Source organism: Lemur catta, chromosome 1, assembly GCF_020740605.2.
Source record: "Lemur catta isolate mLemCat1 chromosome 1, mLemCat1.pri, whole genome shotgun sequence".
Lineage (NCBI taxonomy): Eukaryota > Metazoa > Chordata > Mammalia > Primates > Lemuridae > Lemur > Lemur catta.
This window is the reverse complement of record NC_059128.1, coordinates 113,933,558-113,958,382: the sequence shown is the minus strand read 5'-3', so window position 1 is coordinate 113,958,382 and position 24,825 is coordinate 113,933,558. Positions and strand designations below refer to the sequence as shown.

The 24,825-nt window shown below is 56.7% G+C and overlaps 3 protein-coding genes across 3 annotated transcripts in view; 2 read left to right on the top strand and 1 right to left on the bottom strand.

Annotated features, from left to right (window-relative positions):
• The first annotated feature begins 1,053 nt into the window (after positions 1-1,053).
• Positions 1,054-2,404, top strand: RPL36 (ribosomal protein L36). The gene is made up of 4 exons (XM_045548973.1): positions 1,054-1,159; positions 1,347-1,441; positions 2,054-2,188; positions 2,275-2,404. The coding sequence occupies exons 2-4, from the start codon at positions 1,349-1,351 to the stop codon at positions 2,362-2,364; spliced, it is 318 nt and encodes a 105-aa protein (XP_045404929.1). The 5' UTR covers positions 1,054-1,159; positions 1,347-1,348; the 3' UTR covers positions 2,365-2,404.
• Positions 2,405-2,459: 55 nt separating this feature from the next.
• LONP1 (lon peptidase 1, mitochondrial) lies at positions 2,460-19,641 on the bottom strand. The gene is made up of 18 exons (XM_045548940.1): positions 19,088-19,641; positions 15,330-15,418; positions 14,628-14,747; positions 14,171-14,405; positions 12,464-12,525; positions 11,903-12,032; positions 11,612-11,695; positions 11,121-11,341; positions 9,261-9,399; positions 8,881-9,059; positions 6,706-6,793; positions 6,337-6,459; positions 6,140-6,256; positions 4,945-5,085; positions 4,678-4,843; positions 4,006-4,223; positions 3,768-3,932; positions 2,460-2,813 (listed from the first exon to the last, which is right to left on the bottom strand). Exons 1-18 carry the CDS (start codon positions 19,514-19,516, stop codon positions 2,637-2,639), a joined length of 2,883 nt encoding a protein of 960 aa, XP_045404896.1. The 5' UTR covers positions 19,517-19,641; the 3' UTR covers positions 2,460-2,636.
• Positions 19,642-20,098: 457 nt separating this feature from the next.
• Positions 20,099-24,825, top strand: part of CATSPERD (cation channel sperm associated auxiliary subunit delta) — a 36,428-nt gene continuing 31,701 nt past the window's right edge. The window contains exons 1-3 of the mRNA XM_045551560.1: positions 20,099-20,203; positions 22,140-22,194; positions 23,399-23,475. Of these exons, the coding sequence (XP_045407516.1) occupies positions 20,133-20,203; positions 22,140-22,194; positions 23,399-23,475 (203 nt within the window). The 5' untranslated portion in view covers positions 20,099-20,132. The remainder of the gene's footprint in view (positions 20,204-22,139; positions 22,195-23,398; positions 23,476-24,825) is intronic.

The following is a 24,825-nucleotide window of genomic DNA, read 5'->3' as shown; positions in this document are numbered from 1 at the left end:
ATGTGTACCAGGGGCATGACGTCAGCCCACTTCACAGATTGAGAAGTGGAGGCCGAGAGCGAGAGAGATGGACCTCACTGAGGAGGTCAGGGGCAGAAGGAGGGCACCATGGTGGGGCGAAGGCTGTATCTGCGGCATGCAGTGCATGGTTCATGCGTCATCAACAACATGCATCAGGCCCTAAGCCCTCGACTTCCATGATCTCGTGGCATCTTCACAGCCGGAGGGTGGCGCTACAATTGTCTCCGTTGTGCAGATAAGAACACTGAAACTTAGGGGAATTCCTGGGGTCCTGACACCAGACTGTCCCTGTGTCGGGCAAGGGGTTGGCTATGTCAACCCATCACCGATATTTACATAAATTCATTGAAAACTGACAGTCCCTCCCACCTGCCCCCCAAATGGTAACCCAGTCGCATAAAAAAAAAGCAACTACAAAAATAAAAACTGTTGGATGGATACAATTTTATATTAATAAAGTGCTAGCTACTGTGGGCTGTCCAAGACTCTAAGATTAGCAGGTGTTAGAAGGGCTAACCCCAATCAGGCCAGTCCCAAATTGAAACTCTCTTGGAGGTAAGTAGGATTGAAAGAGAAAAACCTGAATCTTTTGTTTCCACCACCTGATTCAAAGTTATTTAGCGTCCCATCCCCGCAGTACCGAAAATTAGATCAAATGCCACCAGGGGGCACTAGAACACATTGCATTTCTCAGACCTAGCCCAGAGCTTGACCCTATGCATAATGAAACCAATAAACCCGATAATGGACTTTTTTTTTTGTGCCAGGTACAGTTATATCTCGTTCAAACGAGATATTATCCTCATTCTATAGATGGAGAAATTGAAGTCGCTGGAGCAGGGTCAGCCAGCGAGTGACAGAGTTGCGATTCCAGCTCTTCACCTACAGACAGAGGGAGTCACGCAGCCACAGCCACACCCACCGGCTGCGACTCCTGGTCTCGGGCTCTCTGAAGCAAATACGCATGCTCCTGGAGTCTGGTTGCGCATGCTCAGGGGGACCGCAGAGAATCCTCCAGCCGCCAGGGGGCGCGCGCTCCATTCTCTCCTCTCTGGCCCGCGCGTCCCACGGAAGATACATATCCCAGGGTTTCGCGCGGCGTTACCCCTTCCGGCGCGGCCGCCATCGGAGTTTGCAGGTAGGTACGGTCTTGCGCGGCCCGGATCCGCTGCCATCCAGGCCTACGCGTTGCCAGCCCCGGCTGAGCGAGTTGGAGGATGGCTGGGCACAGCAGGCGAGCCCGAAAGAGCTGGAATGCTGGGTTCCGAGGCTCTGAAACCGAGCCGCGACTCACTTCCTTCCCCTCTCTCCGCCGCTGTCCGCAGTCATGGCTCTGCGCTACCCCATGGCCGTGGGCCTCAACAAGGGCCACAAGGTGACCAAGAACGTGAGCAAACCGAGGCACAGCCGCCGCCGTGGGGTGAGTGCCGGGGCGCCCGTCAGGGCGGCGGTGGAGCGCGCCCTGGGCGGAGGAGCGCGGTCGGGCCGCATGGGATTCCCAGGGGAAGTTCTGGGGCCTTTTAAGTGGAAGAAAGGGAGGGAAGCCGGACTTGCCGGACCAGCGCGTGTGCGAGCGGCTTTGGGGTTTTGATGCATAGAGAGGAATTCGCCAGTAGAACGGAAGCTGGGCCGGGATTGGAACGGGGAGGGGAAAGATGAGGCCTTGAGGCTGAGATTGGGGGATTTCCGGCTTGTCACGGGTCGTGGGCGCCTTCATTAGGGAGGCAGCCCCGCTTCCCTTCGTGCCTCGCCTGTGCCCAGTGTGCAGGGATGCCTGGCGCAGGGCACAGCCTGTGCAAAGGGCAGGAGTGCCCTGCCAGTGTTGAGAACGCTGGGACTTGGGGGAGCGTTTGTGCGTCCTCTATACATACAGAATGAAAAGCTCCACCCGTTAATTCTTTTCGAATTCACACAGTTACAAGTAGAGGAGAGGAATATAGCTGGGGAAACCGAGGCACAGCATGACGTGCAGGGGGCCCTGAGTGGGCTAGTCTCAGAGTATGCACCCTGACGTGCTTCCCTTGCTCCTCAGCGCCTCACCAAACACACCAAGTTCGTGCGGGACATGATCCGGGAGGTGTGTGGCTTTGCTCCCTATGAGCGCCGTGCCATGGAGTTGCTCAAGGTCTCCAAGGACAAACGAGCCCTCAAGTTCATCAAGAAGAGGGTACGTGGGCTGCGGGCAGTTGGGGACAGGGTGGGACCCGGGGATGGGGGGGGCCAGGTTGACAGGTGGCTTTCTTTGCCTGGCAGGTGGGGACACACATCCGTGCTAAGAGGAAGCGGGAGGAGCTGAGCAATGTCCTGGCCGCCATGAGGAAAGCAGCAGCCAAGAAGGACTGAGCCCCTCTGACTGGTGCACAATAAACGTTTACAGACACAAGCTGTAGCTCTGCTGCTGCCCTTGGTGTTGGGGGGTGGGGCACAGACTTGAGCAGTACTGGAAACAATCTTTAATCATAATTAAATAGTGCACAGGTGCACACTGATTAAGCCATAATTGAGGTCCCTTGGCTGAATCCAGGCTGCCTGGCTGAGCCTCTGGTGGCTCAGATGCCAAGCCCGGGCGCCTCTCCTTCACACTTTTGTCGCCAACAGCAGTCCTGGGGCCACCATCACCGCTCCACGGCCAGGGCCTCAGCCTGCTCCTCCGGGAAGGCGATGTCGAAGATCTCGCGGTAATGCTCCACGAAGTGCACCTCTAGGCCCTCAGTGATGAAGGGTGCCAGGTCATAGAAGTCTTTCTTGTTCTCCGCTGGCAGGACGATGCACGTCACTCCAGCACGTTTGGCCTGGAAGGAGGGACCCGGGTGATACCCACTGAGCACCAGGACCCACCACCTTCCCCATCACAGGCCTGGTGCTCCTCTGCATCCAGGTCTGGGTGTGCAGTGGAAATGGCTCCACGAGTTCTGGATTTATCACAGCATCCACTGCTTTACATTCAGAGGTTTAGCAGCTAGGAGCTCCTGGGAGCTGAACATCCAGTAGTAACCAGAATTCAGCACACCTATCAGGGCCTGTCCTCTCTGCCTGCAGCCCTCCATGGTTCCCACCTCCCTTGGGGTCAAAGCCCAGGTTGTGCGCAACCCACGCCCTTGCCCTTAATCTTCAAAAGCCACACCAGTCTTGTCCAACCACCAGGCAGTCCCACCCACAGCTTGGGCACTGCTGTCCCCAGTCCCTGGGCTGCAGACCAGTTAGGAACCTGCCTGCACAGCAGGAGGTGAACACAGCCCAGCAAGCCTCAGAGGGCACCGGCCCACTCCCCAAACCTCCCACTGTGCTGTCAGAGGGGAGGAGGGCAGCTGCTGCCCCCCTGGATAGGCAAGGTCAGGTCTGAGCCCAGGACAGGCGGAGCTCAGTTGGGAAGGAAAGACCATGGGGCTCTGCAGGGGCTGCAGGCTGGGCTCAACCCTCTCACCTGCTCAGCGCCCAGGACCAGACCAACCCGCAAGCCTCTGCCCTTGCCTTCAAGGAGCCTAGAGCCCTCCTGGGTAGCCTGGATGGAGACCTTCTATGGGAAGGTTCTAGAACATCCAAAAGTCTTTTGTAAAAGGTGAAAACTGCTGTGGAAGAGAAGCCAGGGCAGTCAGCTTAGTAAGGGCTTTAAGTGAGGCAGCCTCACTTTCCTCATCTGTAAAATGGGCTGTTTCCCTTCCTCTGCCCATCTGTGACACCTAAACAACTGTGATGTGGATGGCAGCCGATGTCTGCTCTGTGACACATGGGGACAGGCCACTCACTGCGATGGTCTTCTCCTTGATGCCACCGACTGGCAGGATCTTGCCCCTGAGGGAGACCTCCCCAGTCATGGCCAGGTTCTGCCGGACAGGCCGGTCCATGGCCAGCGACAGCAGGGCCGTGACAATGGTGCAGCCGGCGCTCGGGCCGTCCTTGGGGGTGGCGCCCTGGTGGGAAGAGGCAGGTGAGCAGGTGGCACTGGCCAAGGAGCAGCAGGTGGGTTGTGGGAGGAGCAGTCACCTCAGGCACGTGCAGGTGGATGTGGGAGGTCACCAGGTACTCATTGGACGGGTCGTGCTGCATCAGGAAAGCCCTGGCGAAGGTGTAGGCAATGCGGGCACTCTCCTTCATCACCTCCCCAAGCTGGCCCGTCACCTCCAGGCTGCCATCCTTGTCACCTTTGGAGTCTCTGTCCCGGGGCCGCCTTGGGGACGTCTCCACAAACAACGTGGAGCCCCCTGCAGGATGGGGTGTGGAGCCCGTGAATGCCAGGGGCTCTGCCCCCACCCCAGCTGCCAGGCTAATTTATACACAGTTGCTTCAATACGCAGGGTCCCAGCCCCACCCACAGCCTGCCTGCCCTGCACGCCCCAGACAGCACCCGGCGGCTGCCGGCCAGGTGCCCCGGCAATGCCAGTAGTCTCTGGATGGTCTCCTACATTCCTATCAAGGTGTCACCCAAATAAAGCTCATCATGTGCCACTGCCCTGCGTGGTCACATCCTTTCCCTCAGTCAACCCGAATCTCCTGGACCCCCACGCAGTGCCCAGCTTGGAAGGTGGGACATGCCTGTTCTGGATGGAACGAAAATAGCTTTGAGTCCTCTCAGTGGGACAACCCAAGGGGCACTGAAGAACTAGACCCTGCCGGAGCCCCTGCCCGCCACATGGCCTCCCAGGGTGGCCCGCTCACCCATGGCAGTCCAGGCCAGCCCCATGACCACGCCGGGCGGCGTCACGTCGTACATGCGCTCCACCGTGAACACGGGCTTCCCCACGAAGTCCTGCAGGTTCGCGGGCGTCACCTCCACGGACTCGGCCTCGCCACTGACGATCTTGTAGGCCGACTTCCGCAACACCTGAGCGGGCAGGCAGGGCGAGGTGGGCACCGGTGGGCAGGGGAGCGGCACGGAGGCGGCAGGTGGGGGCGCCTGCAGGGCATGGCCAGGGCTGCCCTCACCTTCTCCACCTGCTTCTGCAGGTTGCGGACGCCGCTCTCCCGGCAGTACTGCTTGATGAGCAAGGTCAGCACATCCGATGACAGCCTGGCCTTGCTCTCATCCAGGCCGCACAGGGCGCGGGCCTGGGGCACCAGGTAGCGCTGCAGAGGGCCGGCAGACCTCAGGGTCAGGAACCCGCACCTCTCGTGTGGCCCCTCACCCCAGCCTGCCACCACACCCTGGCCAGGCCAGCCCTGCCGCCCCTCATGCCCCAAAGGCCACATCCTCTGCCCAGATCCACTTTCTGCTCCCTGCAAGATGCCATCTTAGATGCTGCTTCCTCCAAGAAGGCCTCCTGGCTCCCTGGGCTGGCCCCACATATAGACTGAGGTTCTGAGTGGTAGCCGACTGGTTATGTGGTGCCTGCCCTTGCCAAACAGGATGAGGAACTGGGTTGGAGGTTCTAGGGTGACCCGCCGCCCAGCACAATTCTTGCCAGTCCTGCGCTGTGACAGCACAGCCAAGGGCGTCTGAGATACAGGAACAGAGCCACGTGTGTCACTCTGCATTTGCCAACTGACACCAGGGTTGGTCCTGGAGCCTGAAGAAGTCCCCAGGACCCTCCCCTCTCACTCCCCAGGAACTGCAAACAAGGCCCCCACTGGGAAATCAGGATGCCAGCAGGGCCTTGAGGGCTGGGACCCAGCACCTACCACAGGCTGCAAAAGGGGTGCCAGGGAGAGACGTGCTCAGCCCCTTTCTAGAAAGAAAAGACTCAGAAATAAGGCTCCCCTCCAGCAAGGGACTCGGCTCTCTGCTCACTGAGGACGTTCCTCTGCCCTGTGTCACTCCAAGCAGCAGCCACAGGTCTGACCCCATTTCAAGCTGGCGGAAGCACACCCCACTCCCAGCACCAGGAGATGGCAGGGCCCGCCCTGGACTGGACCAGGGGACACGTCGCCAACGGTCTCAGCAGCTGGAGGCCCCTGCCCTGGGGCAGCCCCAAGGCACAGGGAAACTGGACAGTGTGTGACCGAGGCAGAAGGTCCTCGGGATTCTCCTATCTCGGCAGAGCACAACAGCCCAGGGTGGCATTCTCACAGCCCTGGCCCTGGCACCCAAGGCAGACCCCTACGGGCTCAGCACCTGTTTCCTCGCACCTGCTCCTGGCAGCCCTCCCAGTGGCCCCGCCTGCCTCCCCAGACGGCAGCCCACCTCCGCAATGGCCAGCTTCTCCTGGGCCACGTAACCCGACACGTTGATCATCTCCATCCGGTCCCTCAGCGGCTCAGGGATGGTCTCGGTGACATTGGCCGTGCAGATGAACAGCACCTGGGGACAGCGCCGAGGTGCTGGGACCGGCCGGCCCTGCCCCTCCCAGCTCCGGCCCTGGGGGTGGGCATGACCCGCACCTTGGACAAATCCACAGGCACGTCCAGGTAGTGGTCCAGGAAGTTGGCGTTCTGCTCCGGGTCCAGCAGCTCCAGCAGCGCCGAGGACGGGTCCCCTTGGTAGCCTCGGCCGATCTTGTCCACCTGGGATGGCACATACAGGCAGCATCGGCGCCCGCCCCACACCCCTGGCCAATCACGCCCAGTGGGGAGCCCGCTGGGCTGGGGACGCCCCCAGCCAGGGCAAGGACCACACCCTGGGGCTCAGAGGGGGGCGTGGCAGGCTTGGCTGTGGACAGGGGGCCACGGGGGAGGCCCCGTCATCAGAGCCGGCTTCACAGAGACTCCGGGGGGACCGTGCCTGGGCCACCCTCCCCACGGGGCAAGCACCTCGTCTATGAGGATGAGGGGGTTCTCCGTCTTCGTCTTCTTCAGGCACTGGATGATCTTGCCGGGCATGGCCCCCACGTAGGTCCGCCTGCAGCAGGGCACAGCAGGCTCAGTGGCTTGCCAGGGCCCCACTGCCCACACATGGGCCCCAGCTGGGCCAAGACTCCGGGCCCTCTGTGCACTGGGCCCTCCGGGGCCCCTCGGAAGAGGCAGCGAGGAAATCCACACAACATGGCTACAGTGCAAGCCAGATAGCGGCTGTGGGGCACACGGCAGCCCATGGAGCATGCTGGCCACTCACCCCAGCTCACCCTGTGCCTGCCAGTGCCGTGGCAGCACTGACCCTCAGCCTGGCCTCCCTCAGGTCCGTCCCCAGCTGGCACCTCCTACCTGCACGGTGGAACTGCCGGAGTTTTCCCGCCTGACAAAGCAAGGGCCCGGGGCCAGACTGGTCACGGGCAGCACGACGGGCGCCCAGCCCAGGGCCTGGCCACGCTGGCACTTGCCCCACCCCAACGGAGGGGCCGGACCCTCAGCAGGGAACCAACCGGGGGGCAGACAGACTGCAAAGGAGCTAGAGGGGAAACCACGGGGAAGGAGAACTTCCTATACGTCGCAGAGACAAAACGTGGAAGGTGGCCTGCAGTGCGAGCGGGGTGGGAGTACATGTGACATGTAAGTGTGTGTGCGCACGTGTGGGGTAAGAAACATCTTAGTCTCAGACAGGCCTTGAGCAAGGGAGGTAACGGGGGAGCCACATGGGGTCTGGCAGAAGAGCATTCACGCAGAGGCACAGCCCGTGTAAAGGCCCTGGGGTGAGACCGCACCTGGCGTGTTGGAGGCACAGCGAGGAGGGGGAGAGAGGGACGAGGGGATGGGGCGGGTCATGCAGGGCCTTATTAGCCACAGGAAGGACTTGGGCTTTGACTCTGAGGGAGTGGGAGCCACGGAGGGCTGTGGGCAGAGGAGGGTTTCACTGCTGATATCAACATGATCCATGTCACCCCGCAGTCTCCTGTCCTTGGCCTTGTTTCGAAAACCCAGATGGACGTCAGCACATATGGCCACCTGCCCACACTCTCCCCTTTGTCCTTTTCCGGATGACTCACACCAGCGTCAGACGCCCAGGCCAGTATCGAAGCCCTGCCAAGGTCTCGCCCCCAGCGAGGGGTCCTTGCCTGCAGCTCCCAGCACTCCCACAGGGCCTGCCTCAGACCACACACCTGGATGGGCCGATGGGCCCCCGACACCTGCTCCTCCACGGCCACCCTGCTGTCCTCCGCAGCTCAGACCCCAGCCCTGACCAAGGGCCTGCGCCAGCTGCCCTGCCGACCCCAGGCACGGGGGCACCACTCCAGGCCTACACCCAGTGCTGCACGGGGGCCTGGACACAGCAGAGGCTGGGGGCCTCTCCTCTCCCTGCCAGGCAGGCAGCTGAGGCTTGGCTCTGCCCACTGCCGCCAGGAAGGGCTGAGAGCCCTGGTGGCCAGAATTACTGGTATTTTTAAAGAAGCCAAAAACGTTAACTTTTAAACACAGACCAGACTAAACACCTTGTAGGATGGAAACAGGTGGCCGACACAAGCCGAAGCTTCACACGTCTCTCCCGCCAAGACTACAGCGGTCAAAGAGCCACCACCATCTGGAGTGGCTGGCATGGCGGAAGCCCCAGCAGAAAGCAACCACCTGCTGCCCACCGGAAGGGCCAGGCAGCGTGGGGGTGCCAACAGAGGGTTCTGGGCCCTGCTCCGGGCCTCAGGCTGACCAGGGAGGAGAGAGGCCAGATAAGTGCTGAGGTTTTTCTGGTGTCCACAGTGGTCATGTCCTCCCCAGGCCACAGGCTTCAGGGAGGCCAGCCCCGCACCCCTGGACCGGGGCAGGACGTGAGCTGGGACTACCGGAGCTGTCTGCTAAGGGCCTGCCCGAGGGACCCTCCCAGGGCTCAATAAATGGAGATTCCTGCCAATGTTGTGTGAGCGCCTGGATTCAGCCAGGCCTGAAGTCCACCCAACACCTGGACTTTTCAATTACTCCAGCACAAGTACAATTTGTTGCTTGCAACCCTGCAACCCAAATCACTCCAGCAAATGTTAAGGGTTGCCCCAGAAGGGACTGAAGCCCAACAGCAAGGCTGAGGCCGGCAGGAGGGCACAGCGTGAATGGGGTGGGGCCTACCTGTGTCCCTTGATCTCGGCCACGTCAGTCATGCCCCCGACGCTGAAGCGGAAGTACTCGCGGTTCAGGGCACGGGCGATGGAGCGGGCAATGCTGGTCTTGCCGACGCCGGGGGGGCCGTAGAAACAGAGGATCTTGCCCTGGGTGGAGCCCCGGAGCTGACTGACGGCGATGAACTCCTGCGGGTGGACATGGGCTCAGTGGCGCTCGTCGACGGGCCCCTGCTGGCCACCCATACCCCAGAGGCGGCGCCATCTGTGTCAACAGGACGACTGGGTGCCGGGAAACCATGGCACCCCTCTATCCCCCGAGTCAGGCCACTCAGGCTGAGCCCACAGCACAGGTGATCCCAGGCCCAGGGAGGGGCCAGGGGGGCGCACCAGGATGCGCTTCTTGACGTCCTCCATGCCGTAGTGGTCCTCCTCCAGCACCGCCTGCGCCCGCGCCAGGTCCAGGTTCTCGTCACTGTACTTGCCCCACGGGATGGACGTCAGCCAGTCCAGGTAGTTGCGGGTGACACTGCCACAGAAAGACGAGAGCTGCTGAGCGGAGTCCCGTGCTGCCCACTGCCCCCAGGGGCCATCCTGGAAGGGACCCCACCCAGGGCTCTCGCGGCTCCTGACCCAAAGGGACCCGCCTGCCCCTTGCAAAGCTCCAGAGGCGTCAAGGAGACGGCCGGGCTCGAGGTCTGTGACGACACTATCGCCAGCGCACAGAGGCGCAGTCGCCTGTCCAGGGCTGAGCAGGCACCACAGAGGGGGTGAGGCTCGGAAAAGGAGAAAACCTGACCCAGGGCAAGTGGGGAAACTGAGGCCAAGGCCAGGTCCAGGTTGGGAGCCGTGCACTGTGGATGGCAGCCGCCATAGGCCAGGAGCCAGTCAGTGAGGGCTGCTGGCCTGGGCTGGTCTGGGGAAGAGGAGGAGGACGGCCACCAAGAAGGCCAGGTGGCCCCGTGTCCAGGCTCTGGGTGGCTCGGGGCAAGCTGCCACCAAGCTTGCCCTCTGGCATACAAGACGCACTGCGAGAAGCCAGCAGGCCTGGGGCACACAGCGGGGGATGTTAGATACGGACACGTGAAGTCCCTGCAGAAGGGACTCATGCCTATAAAGTTGCCTTGGGCCTTGCACAAAACTTTCTGGGTGGGGGGTGGGTTGCTGGGGGCCTGTCGCAGGAACCTCAGTGAGATGGGGGCTCCGAGGGCTGGTGACAGGGCTCAGGGAGGGGCAGCCCCCAGGCAATCGGAGTGGGCCTATCCCCCCATGGCAGCCAGAACCTGGGGACAGAACCAGCCTCGCAGACCTGCTCAGCTCCTAGGAGGCAGGGTGTCTGGTTCCGCAGGACACTGCCTGGCCCGAGCAGGCACTGTCACAAGACCCAGGGGAGGCTGACGCACCTCTGGGGGGACAGAATGGCCCCCAAAACATCTACATCTTTATCTCAGGACCTGTGCACAGGCCGCCTCACACAGCAAAAGGGGCTCTGCAGGTGTGGCCAAGTTAAAGACCTGAGAGGAGGTCACCCTGGATGACCCGGGGGGGGGGGGGGGGGGCAGTGACAGCACAGGGTCCTCCCACAAGGGGGCAGGAGGGTCGGAGGCAGAGAGACTGGAAGACGCTGCACTGCTGGCTCTGAAGGGGGAGGAAGGGCCCCGAGCCGAGGGACGCTAGGAAAGGAGGGAAACAGGTTCACCCTGGAGCCCCCAGGAAGCACCTGCCCTGCCACACCTTGATCTTAGAACCTATGACCTCCAGACTGTACGATGGCACAGTGTTGTTTTAAGGCACTAGTTCACGGCACAGTCAGAGCAGTGCGGGAAGCTCACACGCTGCCCAAGGAAGAGAGGTCGGGGGCAGCTTGGGAGCGGAAGCCACAACCTTTGGAGGAAGCTGGCACGTCACAGGGCCCTTGTGGACAGACTCCTGTGTCCCCCAGACATTCTGAGCCCAGGCAGGGCTGGCCCAGCAGCTGAAGAACGAAGCTCAGGCCCCCCCTGAAGAGCTGACCCGTGCAGGAAAACAACCCCAGGCACGGCCAGGGCTGCCGGACAACACAGTCCCCTCCCGGCTCAGAGCCAGGTGTCCCTATGTTCAAATCCCTGCCACCACCTACCAGCTCAGAGGCCCCGGTCCCCGAATCGAGTTCCCCAAGCCTCAGTTTCCCTGTCTATAAAGCAGGGACACTAATGGCCCAGCCCCCCGGCGCCACCACGGTAGCCACGAGGACGCCCCGGCGCGGCTCACTTGAACTCCGAGGAGTGGTTGTCCAGCAGGCCCAGCTTGCTCAGCTCCTCGTCCACCACGTCCATCACGTGCTTGGGCACCACCAGCTCCTTGAGCCGCTCACGGAACTTCTCCTCGATGGCGTCCTTGTCCTCCTTCTCCAGGCCCAGCTCCTTCTTGATGATCTTCAGCTGCTCCTGCAGCAGGTACCTGCGGTGCGTCTGCTTGATCTTCTCCTCCACCTGCGGGCCGGGCGCCGTCACTCAGACCCCGGCCACGGCCACGGCCACAGCCCCACAGCTTCCCCGGGACGCCTCGCCCAGCCTAGGACCAGCTTTAAGCTCCCGCATTTAACAGGGACAGGTCCACAGCCCGGAGCAACAGAGCAGCGATGGCACATGGCCCTCAACATCGAGCCAAGACTTCTCAGCCTGCTGCGGCCGGCTCAGCCAGTGCCACCCGTCTGTGCTCCAGAGCCCAAGTGACACCACAGGGCCCCCTCCCGGGCTCACCTCCCGCCCCAGGCGCTGCTGCAGCTTGCTCAGCTCGAACTCCTTCTTCAGCAGGGACAGGGCCTTATACAGCCGCTTGGGGATCTGCCAAGAGACGACGGGGAGACAGTCAGAAACTGGCTCCTGCCCGTGGGGGCCGAGGATGTGGGGGAAATGGCACTTCGAGAGCTGCTACTGGGACCACGCAGCCACCTCACCACGGCAGAGGCCCGGCCCTGCCCAGCAAGGCCAGCTCTGCAAGCTGTGTGGAAGAACAGGGCACATGCGGGGAAGGGACAGGCGGGCACCCACGTTGGTCTCCTCCAGGACATCCTGCAGCTCGTGGGACTCGGCCCCGGTCAGCGCAGCGCCCATGTCACTCAGGTAGATGGGATTGTCCACCACCCGCTGGCCAGCCTGCATCATCTGCAGCACGGACTCCCTGGGGGACGGAGGAACACTGTCGGGGCGGCCAGGACCTCCCTCCCTGCTGGGCTGTGGCCCCCGATGGGGACTCGGCCTCAGTGTCCTTTTCCTCAGTACCTCTGGGCAAGGCCTTGGGGACACTCACGGGGGGCCAGCTCTGCTGCCCAGGCCCTGCCAAGTTCAGGGCCGACAGGGTCTGCCTGTCCCAGTCTAGAGACTCATGCCCTAACCCTAGGGGCCCCCTCGGGCAGCCACATGGTGCCCTCACCCCTCACTGGATCGGCTCCCCCTCCGTCAGCTGATAACAACGGCCTAGGCAGGAAGGGTCCCCAGATCCCTGGCCCCGGCAAGGTCTCCTGCCAGGACGACACTATGAGAAAACCCCCAGGTTCCAAAAGAGCCACACTCAGGCCCCAGCCAGGCCAGCTGTGCATGCAGGAGACCCACCTGTAGAGAGGGTTCAAGGCAATGATGTCCCGGATGGTCTTCACGATCTCGGCAGTCAGGGCCTGGTGAGTGGGGAGGTCACGTGGGTCACTGGGGCCCAGCAGCGGGCTGCAGCCATGGCACCCCTCCCACCTGTGCTCCACCAACCCCCCAGCCAAGGATGGCCCTAGAGACCGAGGAGTGGAGCCCAAAGCCACCATCCCTGGGACACGGGGCCAAGAGAGCAAAACTGACACCATGAGCCTTGTCCTTAGAACAAGCCATCTTGGAGGGGGAAAGGGGGCGGTGGTAGGGTCTTTATCCCTTTATTTTAAGCACTGTTCTTACAACCAACACATCCCCTTCTCAGCCTTGGCCAGAAAGGCCCAGGCTGTGAGGTCCCTTGTCCAGGTGCGCCTGTGTGTCACCAGGGCTCCCAGCCTGCAGGTCACCTCCCGGAACCTGGTGCCACGCTCTCTGTAGAGACAGAGGGGCCCCTTTAGCCACGGGCACTGTGGGCATAACACGGTCTCATTCTGTCACCCAGGCTGGGGTGCAGTGGCCTCATCTTAGCTCACTGCAGCTTCCAACTCCTGGGCTCAAGCGATTCTCCTGCCTCAGCCTCCCAAGTAGCTGGGACTACAGGTGCCACCACCATGCCCGGGTAATTTATTTTCCTTTGATTTTTCATGTTGCTCAGGCTGGTCTCAAACTCCTGGCCTCAAGTGATCCTCCCACCTTGGCCTCTCAAAGTGCTGGGATTACCGGCATGAGCCACCACACCCGGTGCCGCTTAAATTTAAACAAGTTAAAATTAAACAGAATTTTGTATTCCACTCCTCATTTGCACCAGGTGTACTTCAAGTGCTGAACAGCCACCAGGGCTAACAGTCCAGAGTCATAGGACGTTTCCACTACGGTGCTGACCTCAAGGAACAGAAGTGTCCACCCAGGCCAGTGGCAAGTGCAGCTGGGCCCCTTCTGGCACCCTTGACAGACATCACCAACTGATCACAGCACTCCTTCCCACCAAGCTCAGCAGCAGCCCCGGAATCCTTCCCAACATGGTACCGCAGCCAACTGCGACCAGTGAAGGGCCAGACCAACGCTGCCGGTCCCCTGGCTTGTGTTCTGCTCAGGGGAGGCTGACACCACCAAGCACACAAGTAAGGAGCTGTAGACACATTCCAGGCCTTTCCAGCTCTGCTAATGGTCCCTACAGACGGAGGGCAGGTCATCCCCACGGGCAGCCTTCCCACCTTGAAAACGGGCTCCTTGCACAGCAAGGCAGGCAGGATAGCCTAGGTCTGGGGACCGCGGTGGCCAAAAGGCTGTCGTCGTTTCCTGTCCTGTACGCATGCATCCTTGCTTTCCCTGCCCTGCCTCCCGCCTTGATGGGATGAAGCCGGGACAGAAGGCCCCTTGGTAGTTGCTGGAAGGTTCTGCACAGCAGGCCTGGTGCTGGACCTGAGTTCAAATCCTGCCTCCTTCACCAGCAGCTACAGGCCCCAGTGAACTTCCTTGACCCTCTGATCCCAATGCCTTCTAAGGACTCCGGGGAGCAAAAGTGTGCTATTTGTTCCACGAGAATTTGTTCTAGATACGCCAGGCTCCCCGAGTGCCTGGCTCAAGGTGGCAGCTGACTTCTTGGAGAGGTGCTGGGGCCCACTCAAGGGACCCTCTGGGAGCTGGCCCCGGGAGCCCCATGTGACAAGCGCGTGGACTTACTTTCACTTCTTCCGTGACCTGGAAGTCTTCGTGGACAACGTTCTCGACTTCCACCATGAGCACCTCACCAGAGGAGTCGGAGGCAGGCTCTGCCGCCACCTCCAGCTGGCGCCTGGCGGTCAGGTCCTCCTCTGCCTCTTTCTTGCCACGCTTCGGCTTCCTGCGGGGCTTCTGTTTACTCTCGACCTCCTCCTCCTCCTCCGGCTCCACCTCCAGCTGTCTGCTGATGTGAATCCTGAAGGCAGGGGTGATGCTGGCGTGAGGCTCTTGCCTCAGCCTCCCAAGAAGCTGGGACTACAGGTGCACACCACTGCGCCTGGCTAATTTTTAAATTTTCGGTAGAGATGGGGTCTTGCTATGTTGGCCAGGCTGGTCCTGGGCTCAAGCGATCCTCCCACCCTAGCCTCCCAAAGTGCTGAGATCACCAGTGTGAGCCACCATGCCCAGCCCCATGCACCTTCTATGTCCCATGACAATCATGCGCAACTTGTCTCCGAGGTCCTGCATCTCATGGATCTGGGCGAACGTCCCTGTGTGGTAGATCTCATCCAGGCTTTCCACGATGTCAGACTCATTGCTGAGGGAGAGGACACAAGGGGACAGTTGGCACACAGGCTCCAGGGCTCGGCAGGACGTCTCAGGCTGAGTGGGAGGAGGAAGAGAGAGGAAACACCCCCACCGGCCACTACTGAGAACCAAAAGCAGCCCCCTCGGGTCCCACGGGAGCTCCAGGGAGCATCTGCCGGATCACAGTTGCCATTGGTGGTGACAGCCACTAGGGTGGGGCCCACATGGGATTCTGATTCTTTTCTACTCTAATTTGGAGACTTAGAACGCACGCATGGAACTGACTGCTCATGGAGTCAAGGTGGCTGTACCTGGAGCCACCATACCTGCCTGGCTAGCTCTGCTTTCGAGTGTCCTCATGGGTACATTTTATCCCTACAGGTCCTCACATTAATGTCCCCCCACCTTGACAATGTAGGTTAGTGCTATGAGCTACAGACTGAGTCCTCGGCCGAGGCTAAGAAGGTGGTCGGCCAGGTTCTCAGCCTTTCCCCTGGAGGTTTTCTTTGGTTTTAGGTCAAACCACTCTATGGAGTGTGAGCTATACTCCAGGGTGACTTCAACAAAGGAATGAAGGAAAAATGACACTTACTTGTCATCTCTCTTTAGAAAGACGCCGACATAAGGCTGGGCAAGACGAACTTTCCTTCTTAGCAGCTCAGCCAACTTCTTATTTTTAACCTAGTGTGACAATGACCCCAGAGTGAAATGTAGGGTAGGGTTTTTTCGGCTGACATTTTTTTTTTTTTTTGAGACAGAGTCTCACTCTGTTGCCCGGACTAGAGTGCCCTGTCACCAGCCTAGCTCACAGCAACCTCAAGCTCCTGGGCTCGAGCAATCCTCCTGCCTCAGCCTCCCGAGTAGCTGGGACTACAGGCATGTGCCACCATGCCCGGCTAATTTTTTCCATATATATATATATGTGTGTGTGTATATATATATATACATATATATATATACACACACATATATATATATGTTTTTAGCTGTCCGTATGATTTCTTTTCTATTTTTAGTAGAGACGGGGTCTCGCTCTTGCTCAGGCTGGTCTCGAACTCCTGAGCTCAAACAATCCGCCCACCTCGGCCTCCCAGAGTGCTAGGATTACAGGTGTGAGCCACCGCGCCGGGCCTCGGCTGACATTTTTGACAGCAGCTCTGATGCTTCCTAGATTCTTCTCTGGGGACATGCTAATCTGATCTGGGACACTAATCAACATGGTCCAGGAACCCCTAAACAAAAAAAAAAAAAAACAACCACCAGATGGGGCCAGGAGTGGCGAATGGAGTGAGTCTGTATTGACTGGCCACATTCCTTAGCATGCCCCCTGCCTTCCTAAAGAAAATTCAAAGCAGACAAACAGCCAGAACAAAGGAATTATTTAACACCTACTTTCAAAAATGATTTCAGGCCAGGCGCGGTGGCTCACGCCTGTAATCCTAGCTCTGGGAGGCCGAGGCGGGTGGATCGCTGGAGGTCAGGAGTTCGAGACCAGCCTGAGCAAGAGTGAGACCCCGTCTCTACTAAAAATAGAAAGAAATTATCTGGCCAACTAAAAATATATATACAAAAAAAAAAATTAGCCGGGCATGGTGGCTCATGCCTGTAGTCCCAGCTACTCGGGAGGCTGAGGCAGTAGGATCGCTTAAGCCCAGGAGTCTGAGGTTGCTGTGAGCTAGGCTGATGCCACGGCACTCACTCTAGCCCGGGCAACAAAGTGAGACTCTGTCTCAAAAAAAAAAAAAAAAAAAATGATTTCAGTGCAAAATGCTGGTTTGAAAACTGGAACCATTCTGCTTTTATTAATGTGAGAAAGACAACAGCAAAAACCCAAACCCCCCAGGATCACAGCACACTCTTGACATCATTTCAATGGCAGGTTCAGGGCAATGATATCTTCTAGGAAACGTGGGATACAGCGAGGAGCATGGATGCCCTCAGGCTCACCTGATTTCTTTCAAACCTGCGTCAACTCCCAGGCCAGACCTTGTTTAAACTTAAATAATGGCCTTCAAACTGCGGCAGGCACCAGACTTAGCTGCACTTGTTAAAACTCAATGCTGGGTCCCACCCCTGGAGTTTCCAATTCAGGAGGTCTGGGGTGGGCCCAAGAATCTGCATTTCAAACAAGCTCCCAGGTGATGCTACTAGTCCAAGACCACAGATTAAGAGCCAGTGTTTTAACTCACTCCCTAATGGGGGCTCTTAACTTGTGGTCCAGGAATTCCAGACACTATAGATGTATTTTTTCTGGGAAGAAAGTCAGTAACAGTCAGAGAAGGGTATCTGACCTGCCAAAAATTGAGCCACAGTTCTATACTCAGAGGCCACTGTCAGTGTCAATCACAAAGTCAAGAGTAAACAGAGCTTTGCTAACAGTTTTAGAAAGCTGTACTGGGTCCGAAAGAAGTTGCCCTCAATTTCTCCACCACCAACAGCAGACTGCTGCATCTTTAGAACCTGCCATGGCAGGATCCCTTTTGGCTATTTACAAAGTATCACCAAGAAAAATATGGGGAGTACCGACTGCCAGTCTCCCAAATGCTATCCACAGCGACTCATTTAACCCTCCCGGCTAGCTCCAGGTGGACAGAGAGAAATCTCTTGGAAGAGTCATCTCTGCTCCGGTGCTGGCAGCAAAGGGTATCTGTCACTTGCAGGGCTAAGGGGACTACACCTGGTGAAGTGTTCTGGCCCCAGAAGCCTGGAAGAGGAAAGAGGATGCCAGGCACAGGGTCAAGGATGAGGAAAACAGCCTCCAGGGCAGGGGTCTGAAATGTCAGAAGTGCACTACGCAGGAAACAGCAGCAGCAGTTATTACTGAGGCACACTAACCCCCAGGCACAGTTCTAAACCCTTTACACGTGCGACATTATTTCACTCTCAGAACAGCTCTAAAAAATAAGACACTAGTATTATGTCCATTTCACAGGTAAGAAAACAGAGGCTCAGAAGAGTAACTTGCTGGAAGTTATGAACCTAAGGGTGGCGGAGCCAGGACAGGACGCCACAGGGCCTGGCTCTGGGGCCTGCGCTAGTAACCACTACTCAATGGCAAGGAAAGGCCTTGGAAGGGTGGCTCAGACACACGTAATCAGCACTGTGGGACAAACTCCCTCTGTCCCCTCCCCACTGGCTGGCTGCTGCCATTCTATACTGTCCTTGCCCCTTCCGAGGGATACTCAAGATTTAATCAGCAGAGTCTGCAGTGTGAGGGGAGAGGCTGGAGGGTGAATGCAGAGGCGGATTCACGGTATGACCTTGCTTAGACAGTTCAGAGATAACCTTTCTCTTCTATGGACTCCACTTTCCACGTCAGTATTTTCCTTTTCTTTCTTTCTTTTTTAACCTCATTGTCCTAGATTCTTAACCACATGTTTTTTCTTTTTAAAAAGAGAGGAAGGGGTTGGGGAGAAGGCATTTGGGTCCTTCCTATTCGAATAGCTCAAGTTCCTGGCACTCACTGCTTTCTCTCTGTTACATCACCCTGCTCCACCCCCACCCCCTAAGGCTTTTAGTCTAAAAGGCCATTTCTTCCACCAGAACATAAGCTCCTTAGACCAGAGACTGTCTGACTTGTTCAGGACAGTATTCTCAGTACCTGCTCCGTGATCAAGAACACTCTGTGAATAAATAATGTCCTCCTCCCACCTTCCTCCTAAGCCTCCTGAACCATCACTGATCTATTCTCCTGGTAGTTAATTCCTGCCTTCCAACACAATTGTTAGCAATCTTGTTTACTGCCTCTCTCATCCTGCTAAAAGTGTAAGCTCCGAAGGCAGAAATACACACACACATATATTTTTTTAAGTGACAGGATCTTGCCATGTTGTCCAGGCTGGAATTGAACTCTTGGCTCCCGCATCCAGCTTCAAAGGCAAACATTTTTGTCTGTTTTGTTCATTGCCATATCCCCAGCACCGAGAACAGTTATCTGGCACACAGTAAGCAGTCAAGAATCCTGAACCCAACGGGGCTCTTAACCAGAGAGCAGAACGCCTGAGGTAGGGGCTGTTACAAAACATTTAACAAGTAAGCACAAAAGTAACAAAACAGCCGCAACATTGCTCTGGTCCCTCCCGATCCCGGATTTCTATGACCGGGACTCAAGTGGACAGTCCCAAGCTCATCCGGTTTAACTCCTCTCATCTAATAGACCCTAAAAGTTCTGAAAGGGGGAGGAATTTGGCTCAAGGTGCCCAAGCTAGTGGTGAGCAAAGATCCACGAAACTTTGAGAAATTTCGAGTCTAGGAAAAGTTGCGAGGCATGAGGGCGCGAAGAGATCCCACGGTCCAACCCACTGCTTGCAGGGGTGGGAAAACTGAGGCCGAGGCGGGGACTCTCATTACCTCGATGATCTTGATAAAGCGCGGGAACACCGGGTTGCGCGTGATGGCGATGAGAGGCAGGTGCGGGAACACTTCGGGGATCGTCATGGGCGTGAGCGCCGTTATGACTGGGCCTTCCCCGCCGCCCGCACTGCCCCCCGCGCTCCCGGCCCCTTCCTCCGAGCCACCCTCGGAGGCGTCCTCGCCCCCCGAAAATGCGCCGCCTCCGCGGCTGTTCGCCTCCCAAAACCCCCGCCACTGGCCCGCGGTCGCCGGGCCCCGGCCCCACAGCGCCCAAGGAGAGGAGGCGCCGCAGGCCCGCCGGGCTCTGGGCAACCATGCTCCGGCTGCAGCCGGGACCCGCCCCCCAGCGGCGGCCACCATCGGCTGCCGCAGCGCCCACGACCGCGCCGCGCCCCACAGCCGCACGTAGCCTGTGCCCGCCGCCATAGCCCGGCCATACTAGCGGCCCACACAACTTGCGTCATTTCCGTCCGCCGGGCTGGAGCGCGTGTAACGTCTGGCACGTGCCGCTCCAGGGGGCGGGGCCTTCGCGGAGCCGAGGGAACAGAGCTCGAGCTCTCTTATCATCTCCGCCACTTGAGGCCTCCTAGTTACCGCGCTCAAGTCCCCTTCCGGTCACGTGGGAGGTCCCGGGCACGTGCCAACGCCCCTAGAAAGAACTAGTGTTGCTACAAGCGCAAGCTTTGGGGACTTGTAGGCAGGATTGTGCATTCACTGGCCCGCGAGGGTGACACACGCATACTGAGGCTCTGAGGCTCGTAGTGTTTGGTGCGTTTGGGCTTCCCGGGAGACACTGTGCGCATGCTCAAACTGTAACCGGTACAAGGCTGGTTGTGTGCGCATGCCCATGGGTCTGGGCTTTGCCGGTACCCGTCTGCGCATGTTCAGAGTCCATGAATCGTGAGCGGGGCTGCCGCATGCGCATGCCCAGCCTTGGTGGCGCCTTTCTGCGCATGCTCAGGCTCTAGTTTGCGCATGCGCAGACTGTGCAGCTGGCCCCCAGCGGTTGCAGTGCTTTGGTGACTACAGAAGCTTAAGCGAAATGCTGATGTTGGTGCTGGTGGCGGCGACCATGGGGCTCTGTCCGCTGGTCAGAGCTCAGCCGCTGTGCCGGTGGGGGTGCCTTCCCGGGGCCCGGGTGCTGCCAGGGGTCCAGTGGGGGCTGCTTCCCCAAACTCATGAGTCTTAGAACTTGACTGTTAGGAATCCACCTTGAGGCCGCCTTTCTCCCGCCCACCCCAACCTCTCAGCCCATCACCAAGTCCTCTCATTGCTACTTAAGAACCTTGGCCCAATTGCTAACCTTTCAGGCCACCTCCTACGCCCCCGCCCTGGGCTTTGCTGTCCCGTCCATTCTCCACCCGGCAGCCAGAGGACTATTTATAACCGAATCTGATCTCCCCGTTGCCCTCGCCTGCTTCTCCCTGACACCCAGGATAAAACCCAAGTTCCAGGCACAGCCTGCGGTCCCTCTCACGATCAGACCCAGGGTTTCTACAGATCAGGCCTGCTGACGTTTGGGGCCGGTAATTTTCCGAGGTGGGGGCCGTCCTGTGCGTTGTGCCACGTTGAGCACCGTCCCTGGCCTCCACCCACTACGATACCAATAGTACCTTTCTCCCTAGGGTTGACATATCACTGGAAAATATCGCTAGGCGTTGCCAGGTATTCCCTGAGGATCTGAGAACCGCGCCCCTGACTCCCAGATCGCGTCAGCCAGGCCCTCCGGGGTCCAGACTTGGCGCTTGCTATTTCCTCTGCCTGGCACTCCTCGACTGGTTTGCTGATCATTCAGAACGGAACTCAAATAGCACATTCATTCCCCTATTTAAGGCTCCCTCCTCATCCGTTGCCTTTCCATTCCCCGTCCGTCTTCCACTGGTACTTCTTCCTGCCACTAACTGCTGTTATTTATTTTTTGACAAATTGTTTCTTGTCTGTTGCTAAGGTGTTAGTTCCATGAGGACGTAGACTATTTATCTTATTCACTCCTTATTCAGAACATTTTAAAATTTCAGTAAGTGTTCGGTTAGTGCAGCGGTCCCCAACCTTTTTGGCACCAGGGACAGGTTTCATGGTTGACAGTTTTTCCACGGACTTGGGGGGCGGGGGAACGGTGAGCGATGTAAATACTGATGAAGCTTTGTGGCCCAGGGGTTGGGGACTGCAGGGTTAGTGGATACTGTGTGCAAAGTGCCACAGTTGCTGAAGCTTAGATCCTGCCCTCAGAGAACTTTTCCTGCCTGGAGTAAACTGTCACATTCAGCAGGTACCTGTTTGCCAGTGGGATAGTAAACGTGTTCTTACAGTGCATGACCTCATTTGATCTTTACAGCAAGGTTCCTGGGGGAGTGATTCCTTGACCTTATTTTATAGATGTGAAAACAGAGCCAGGGAAATTAAAGACACACTTGTCTAAGACACATAGCTAGTAAGTAGGTAGGAGTAAGATTTTCCAGTAAGATTTACTAGTAGGAGTTGTCTCAAGGTCTAAAAAGATGGGTTATATCCAATTCTCCCCTTTCCCCACACCGGTTCTCGAAGAGTAATCCCCAGACCAACAGCATCAATCAGGCTTACCTCGGACTTTGTTAGACTTGGTTAGAAATGCAGTTCCCTGGACCTACTGAATCAGAGACTTGGAGGTCAGGTCCAGCGAACCATGGTTTATCAACCCTTCTAGGTGATTCCAATGCACTCAAGATTAAGAACCTGTGCTGTAAACAAAGTAATCATTCCAGCTACCGCAAATCCCGTAAAAATAACCCCAAATCCCTAGGAGCAGGAGTTCCTACGCTGACTCAGCTGAGGTCTGTGAATGAGCCTTTAGGAAACTCTCTGGAATGATATTTATGTTTTTGCATGTACACATGTCTGTTTCTGGAAGAGGAGAGCCCACAGTTTCATTCAGTTTTCTAGGGGCTCCCCTACCCCTAAAAGCATCAAGAACAGGTACTTTAGTGTTAACCCTGAGGCAACCAGGTAGGAGGAGTCATGCTTAATATTCAATAAAAGTTGACAGATGGTCTCTCTTGTCGCTTACCTTTAGTGCTCGCACAGTGAAGACAGGAAAAGTGTTTAATGTCGTGCAGGAAGTTGATGGGGTATGTGGCTCCGTACTTAACGTTCCTGACATTCATCTGTCACTTCTATCTAATCACTGGATCAGAACTAACATTTCCTAGGGTTCTTGGGTGCCAGCGTTGTCAGGCATTTAAGAACATTGCCCCCGGCCTGAACAAGAGCGAGACTCCGTCTCTACAGAAAACAAAAAAATTAGCTGGACATCATGGTGCGTGCCTGTAGTCCCAGCTACTCAGGAGGCTGAGGCAGGAGGATCGCTTGAGCCCAGGAGTTGGAGGCTGCAGTGAGCTATGATGACACCACTACACTCCAGCCTGGGCAACAGAGGGAGACCCTGTCTCAATTTAAAAAAAAAAAAAAAGTTACTTTATCCAATCCTTAAATCCACTGCTCTTTGAAGTAAGGATTAATCTTTTCCATTTCACTAAAGTTAAGAGAGATCAAGTAGTCTGAACAAAGCCAAGAGGTACAAGTGGGTTTAGAACTCAGATTATCTGAAGTTTTACCCAATGATCTGTCTATTCCTCTCTCTGATCTTCAAATGCAGAATAACAGAGGACAAAGCCTGTGTCTTTGTTTACCTAATATAGTGCAGCAGGAAATGTCATTTTACCCAATATGTGCTTAAAATGCACGAAGTAAAAATACCCCAGAAAACACGAACCCAACCCTAACCCTAACAAGCTACACCTAACCCTCCCCCTCGCTCTAACTCTAACCCCCTAACCCTAAACCCAAACCCTAACCCTAACCTTAACACCCTACCCCTAAGCCTAACCACCCCCAAAAAGAAAAAAAATTCTGTCAGTTCAAATGTGTTCCTGTTGACAAAACTGCATACTTTCAGAAGTTGTATCAGCCATTAAATCTTCAAGCGATTAAGGGTTTTCATTCGCTGGCCTCTCTTTCTGATAGCTAATCATCTGGAAATGAGCAATATAACATGTCTAAGAATGAGATAGGATGTTAATCATTTACCCAGTGAATTGTTTTAAATGCTTTTGGACATAAATGTAGATTCATAGTAAGTTGTAAGAATAGTAAAGGGAGGTTTCGGGGACCCCTTTCCCATGCTCCCAGTGGCTGCATCTGTCATGACTATTGTACCAACCTACCTAATTCAGATTTCGCCGCTTATGTTTGTAATATCACATATTAGGAAGTTGTATTTGTCTGCCGTTTACTGTTATTGATATTCTTAAGATTTTGTGATTCTCTCTCTAGGATGTCCTGTATTTCCCATCTATGACACCACGCGTGATTAAACATCCTTGCCGGAAAAACGTAGCTGTATACCTTGGGTGAGTGGCCATTTTATGTACCATGACCTTCCTGTTTATTAAAACTTTAGGTTTGTCCTCATTCATTCATTCAGCAAGCATTGAAGAAGACAGCTCTGCCCTGTGTTGCTAGCTGCTAACCTGCAGGGAGTCCGTAGCCAAGGGCTGGGTTCAGAGGAAGAGAGATGAAGAGATTGGCCGGTAAGTAAAACAACCACAGTATGATGTGGTACCGCCAATCACAGATGCTTGATATAAGTGCTCTTGGGGCGCCAGAGGAGAAAATAGTTAGGAAGCTTCCACTGGGGAATTGATGCCAAAACTGGGTTTTGAAGGATGAATAGGAGCCTGCTGGGTTGTGAAGGATGAATAGGAGTCTGCTGGGTTTTGAAGGATGAACAGGGGTCCTCTGGGTTTTGAAGGTTGAGAGGAGTTTGATGGGGTTGGTGGGGGGCAGCCAAAAGTGTATGGACTTAGAGCAGCACATTCAAAGGAATGGAAATCCCATGCTCAGCATGCACCTGAGGTGGTCAGGGTACCAGCTTAGAAAACCAGATATATACACCATGCCAAGATGTTTACCGTCATCCTGAAGGCAGTGGAGGATTCGGGGCTGCATGTTTTATGTTCGTATTCAAGACGCCAATCCAGCAGCATTGCAGAGGGGGCCAGACCGGGGAAGGGATGGAGGCAGGGGACTAACATTGAGGATTTACAACAGCCCAGGCCAACAAAACAAAGCAAAACATGACACAGCCCGAACAGAAGGGAGGGCCACACAGAGGAGGAGGAGGCAGATTCAGCAGGACATGTGGGCACGACACACAGCATGTGGAAAATGAAAGCAAGCAGGCAGGTCAAGGAGGCCCTCTAGTTCTTGGGTTGACCATTTGGAGGGATTTGGTGGAAAGGATGGAGGATGGTGGCTAATGTTCTGGTGTTTGTGGGACATGGCTGTGGTCATGTTCACAGTCACCCAGGGATCACGTGTTCGGCGACAAGAGGCTCTGGGGAATGTTGATTCTACATATCGGGTAGAAAAAGAGAAAGAGAAGTAGGAAACCAGGAGTTGAAGGCTGCGGTGAGCTATGATGACGCCACTGCACTCCAGCCAGGGCAGCAGAGTGAGAACTTGTCTCTTAAAAAACGAAACAAAACAACAACAAAAAACCCCTACTTACTTTAGTGGGGATTAAAGCCATATAAATTATGCAACTGAAGTTCATCCTGGCACTTAATGGACTTTTTTTTTTCTTTTTTGAGACAAAGTCTTACTCTGTTGCCTGAGCTAGAGTGCTGTGGCATCAGCCTAGCTCACAGTAACCTCAAACTCCTGGGCTCAAGCAATTCTACTGCCTCAGCCTCCCAAAT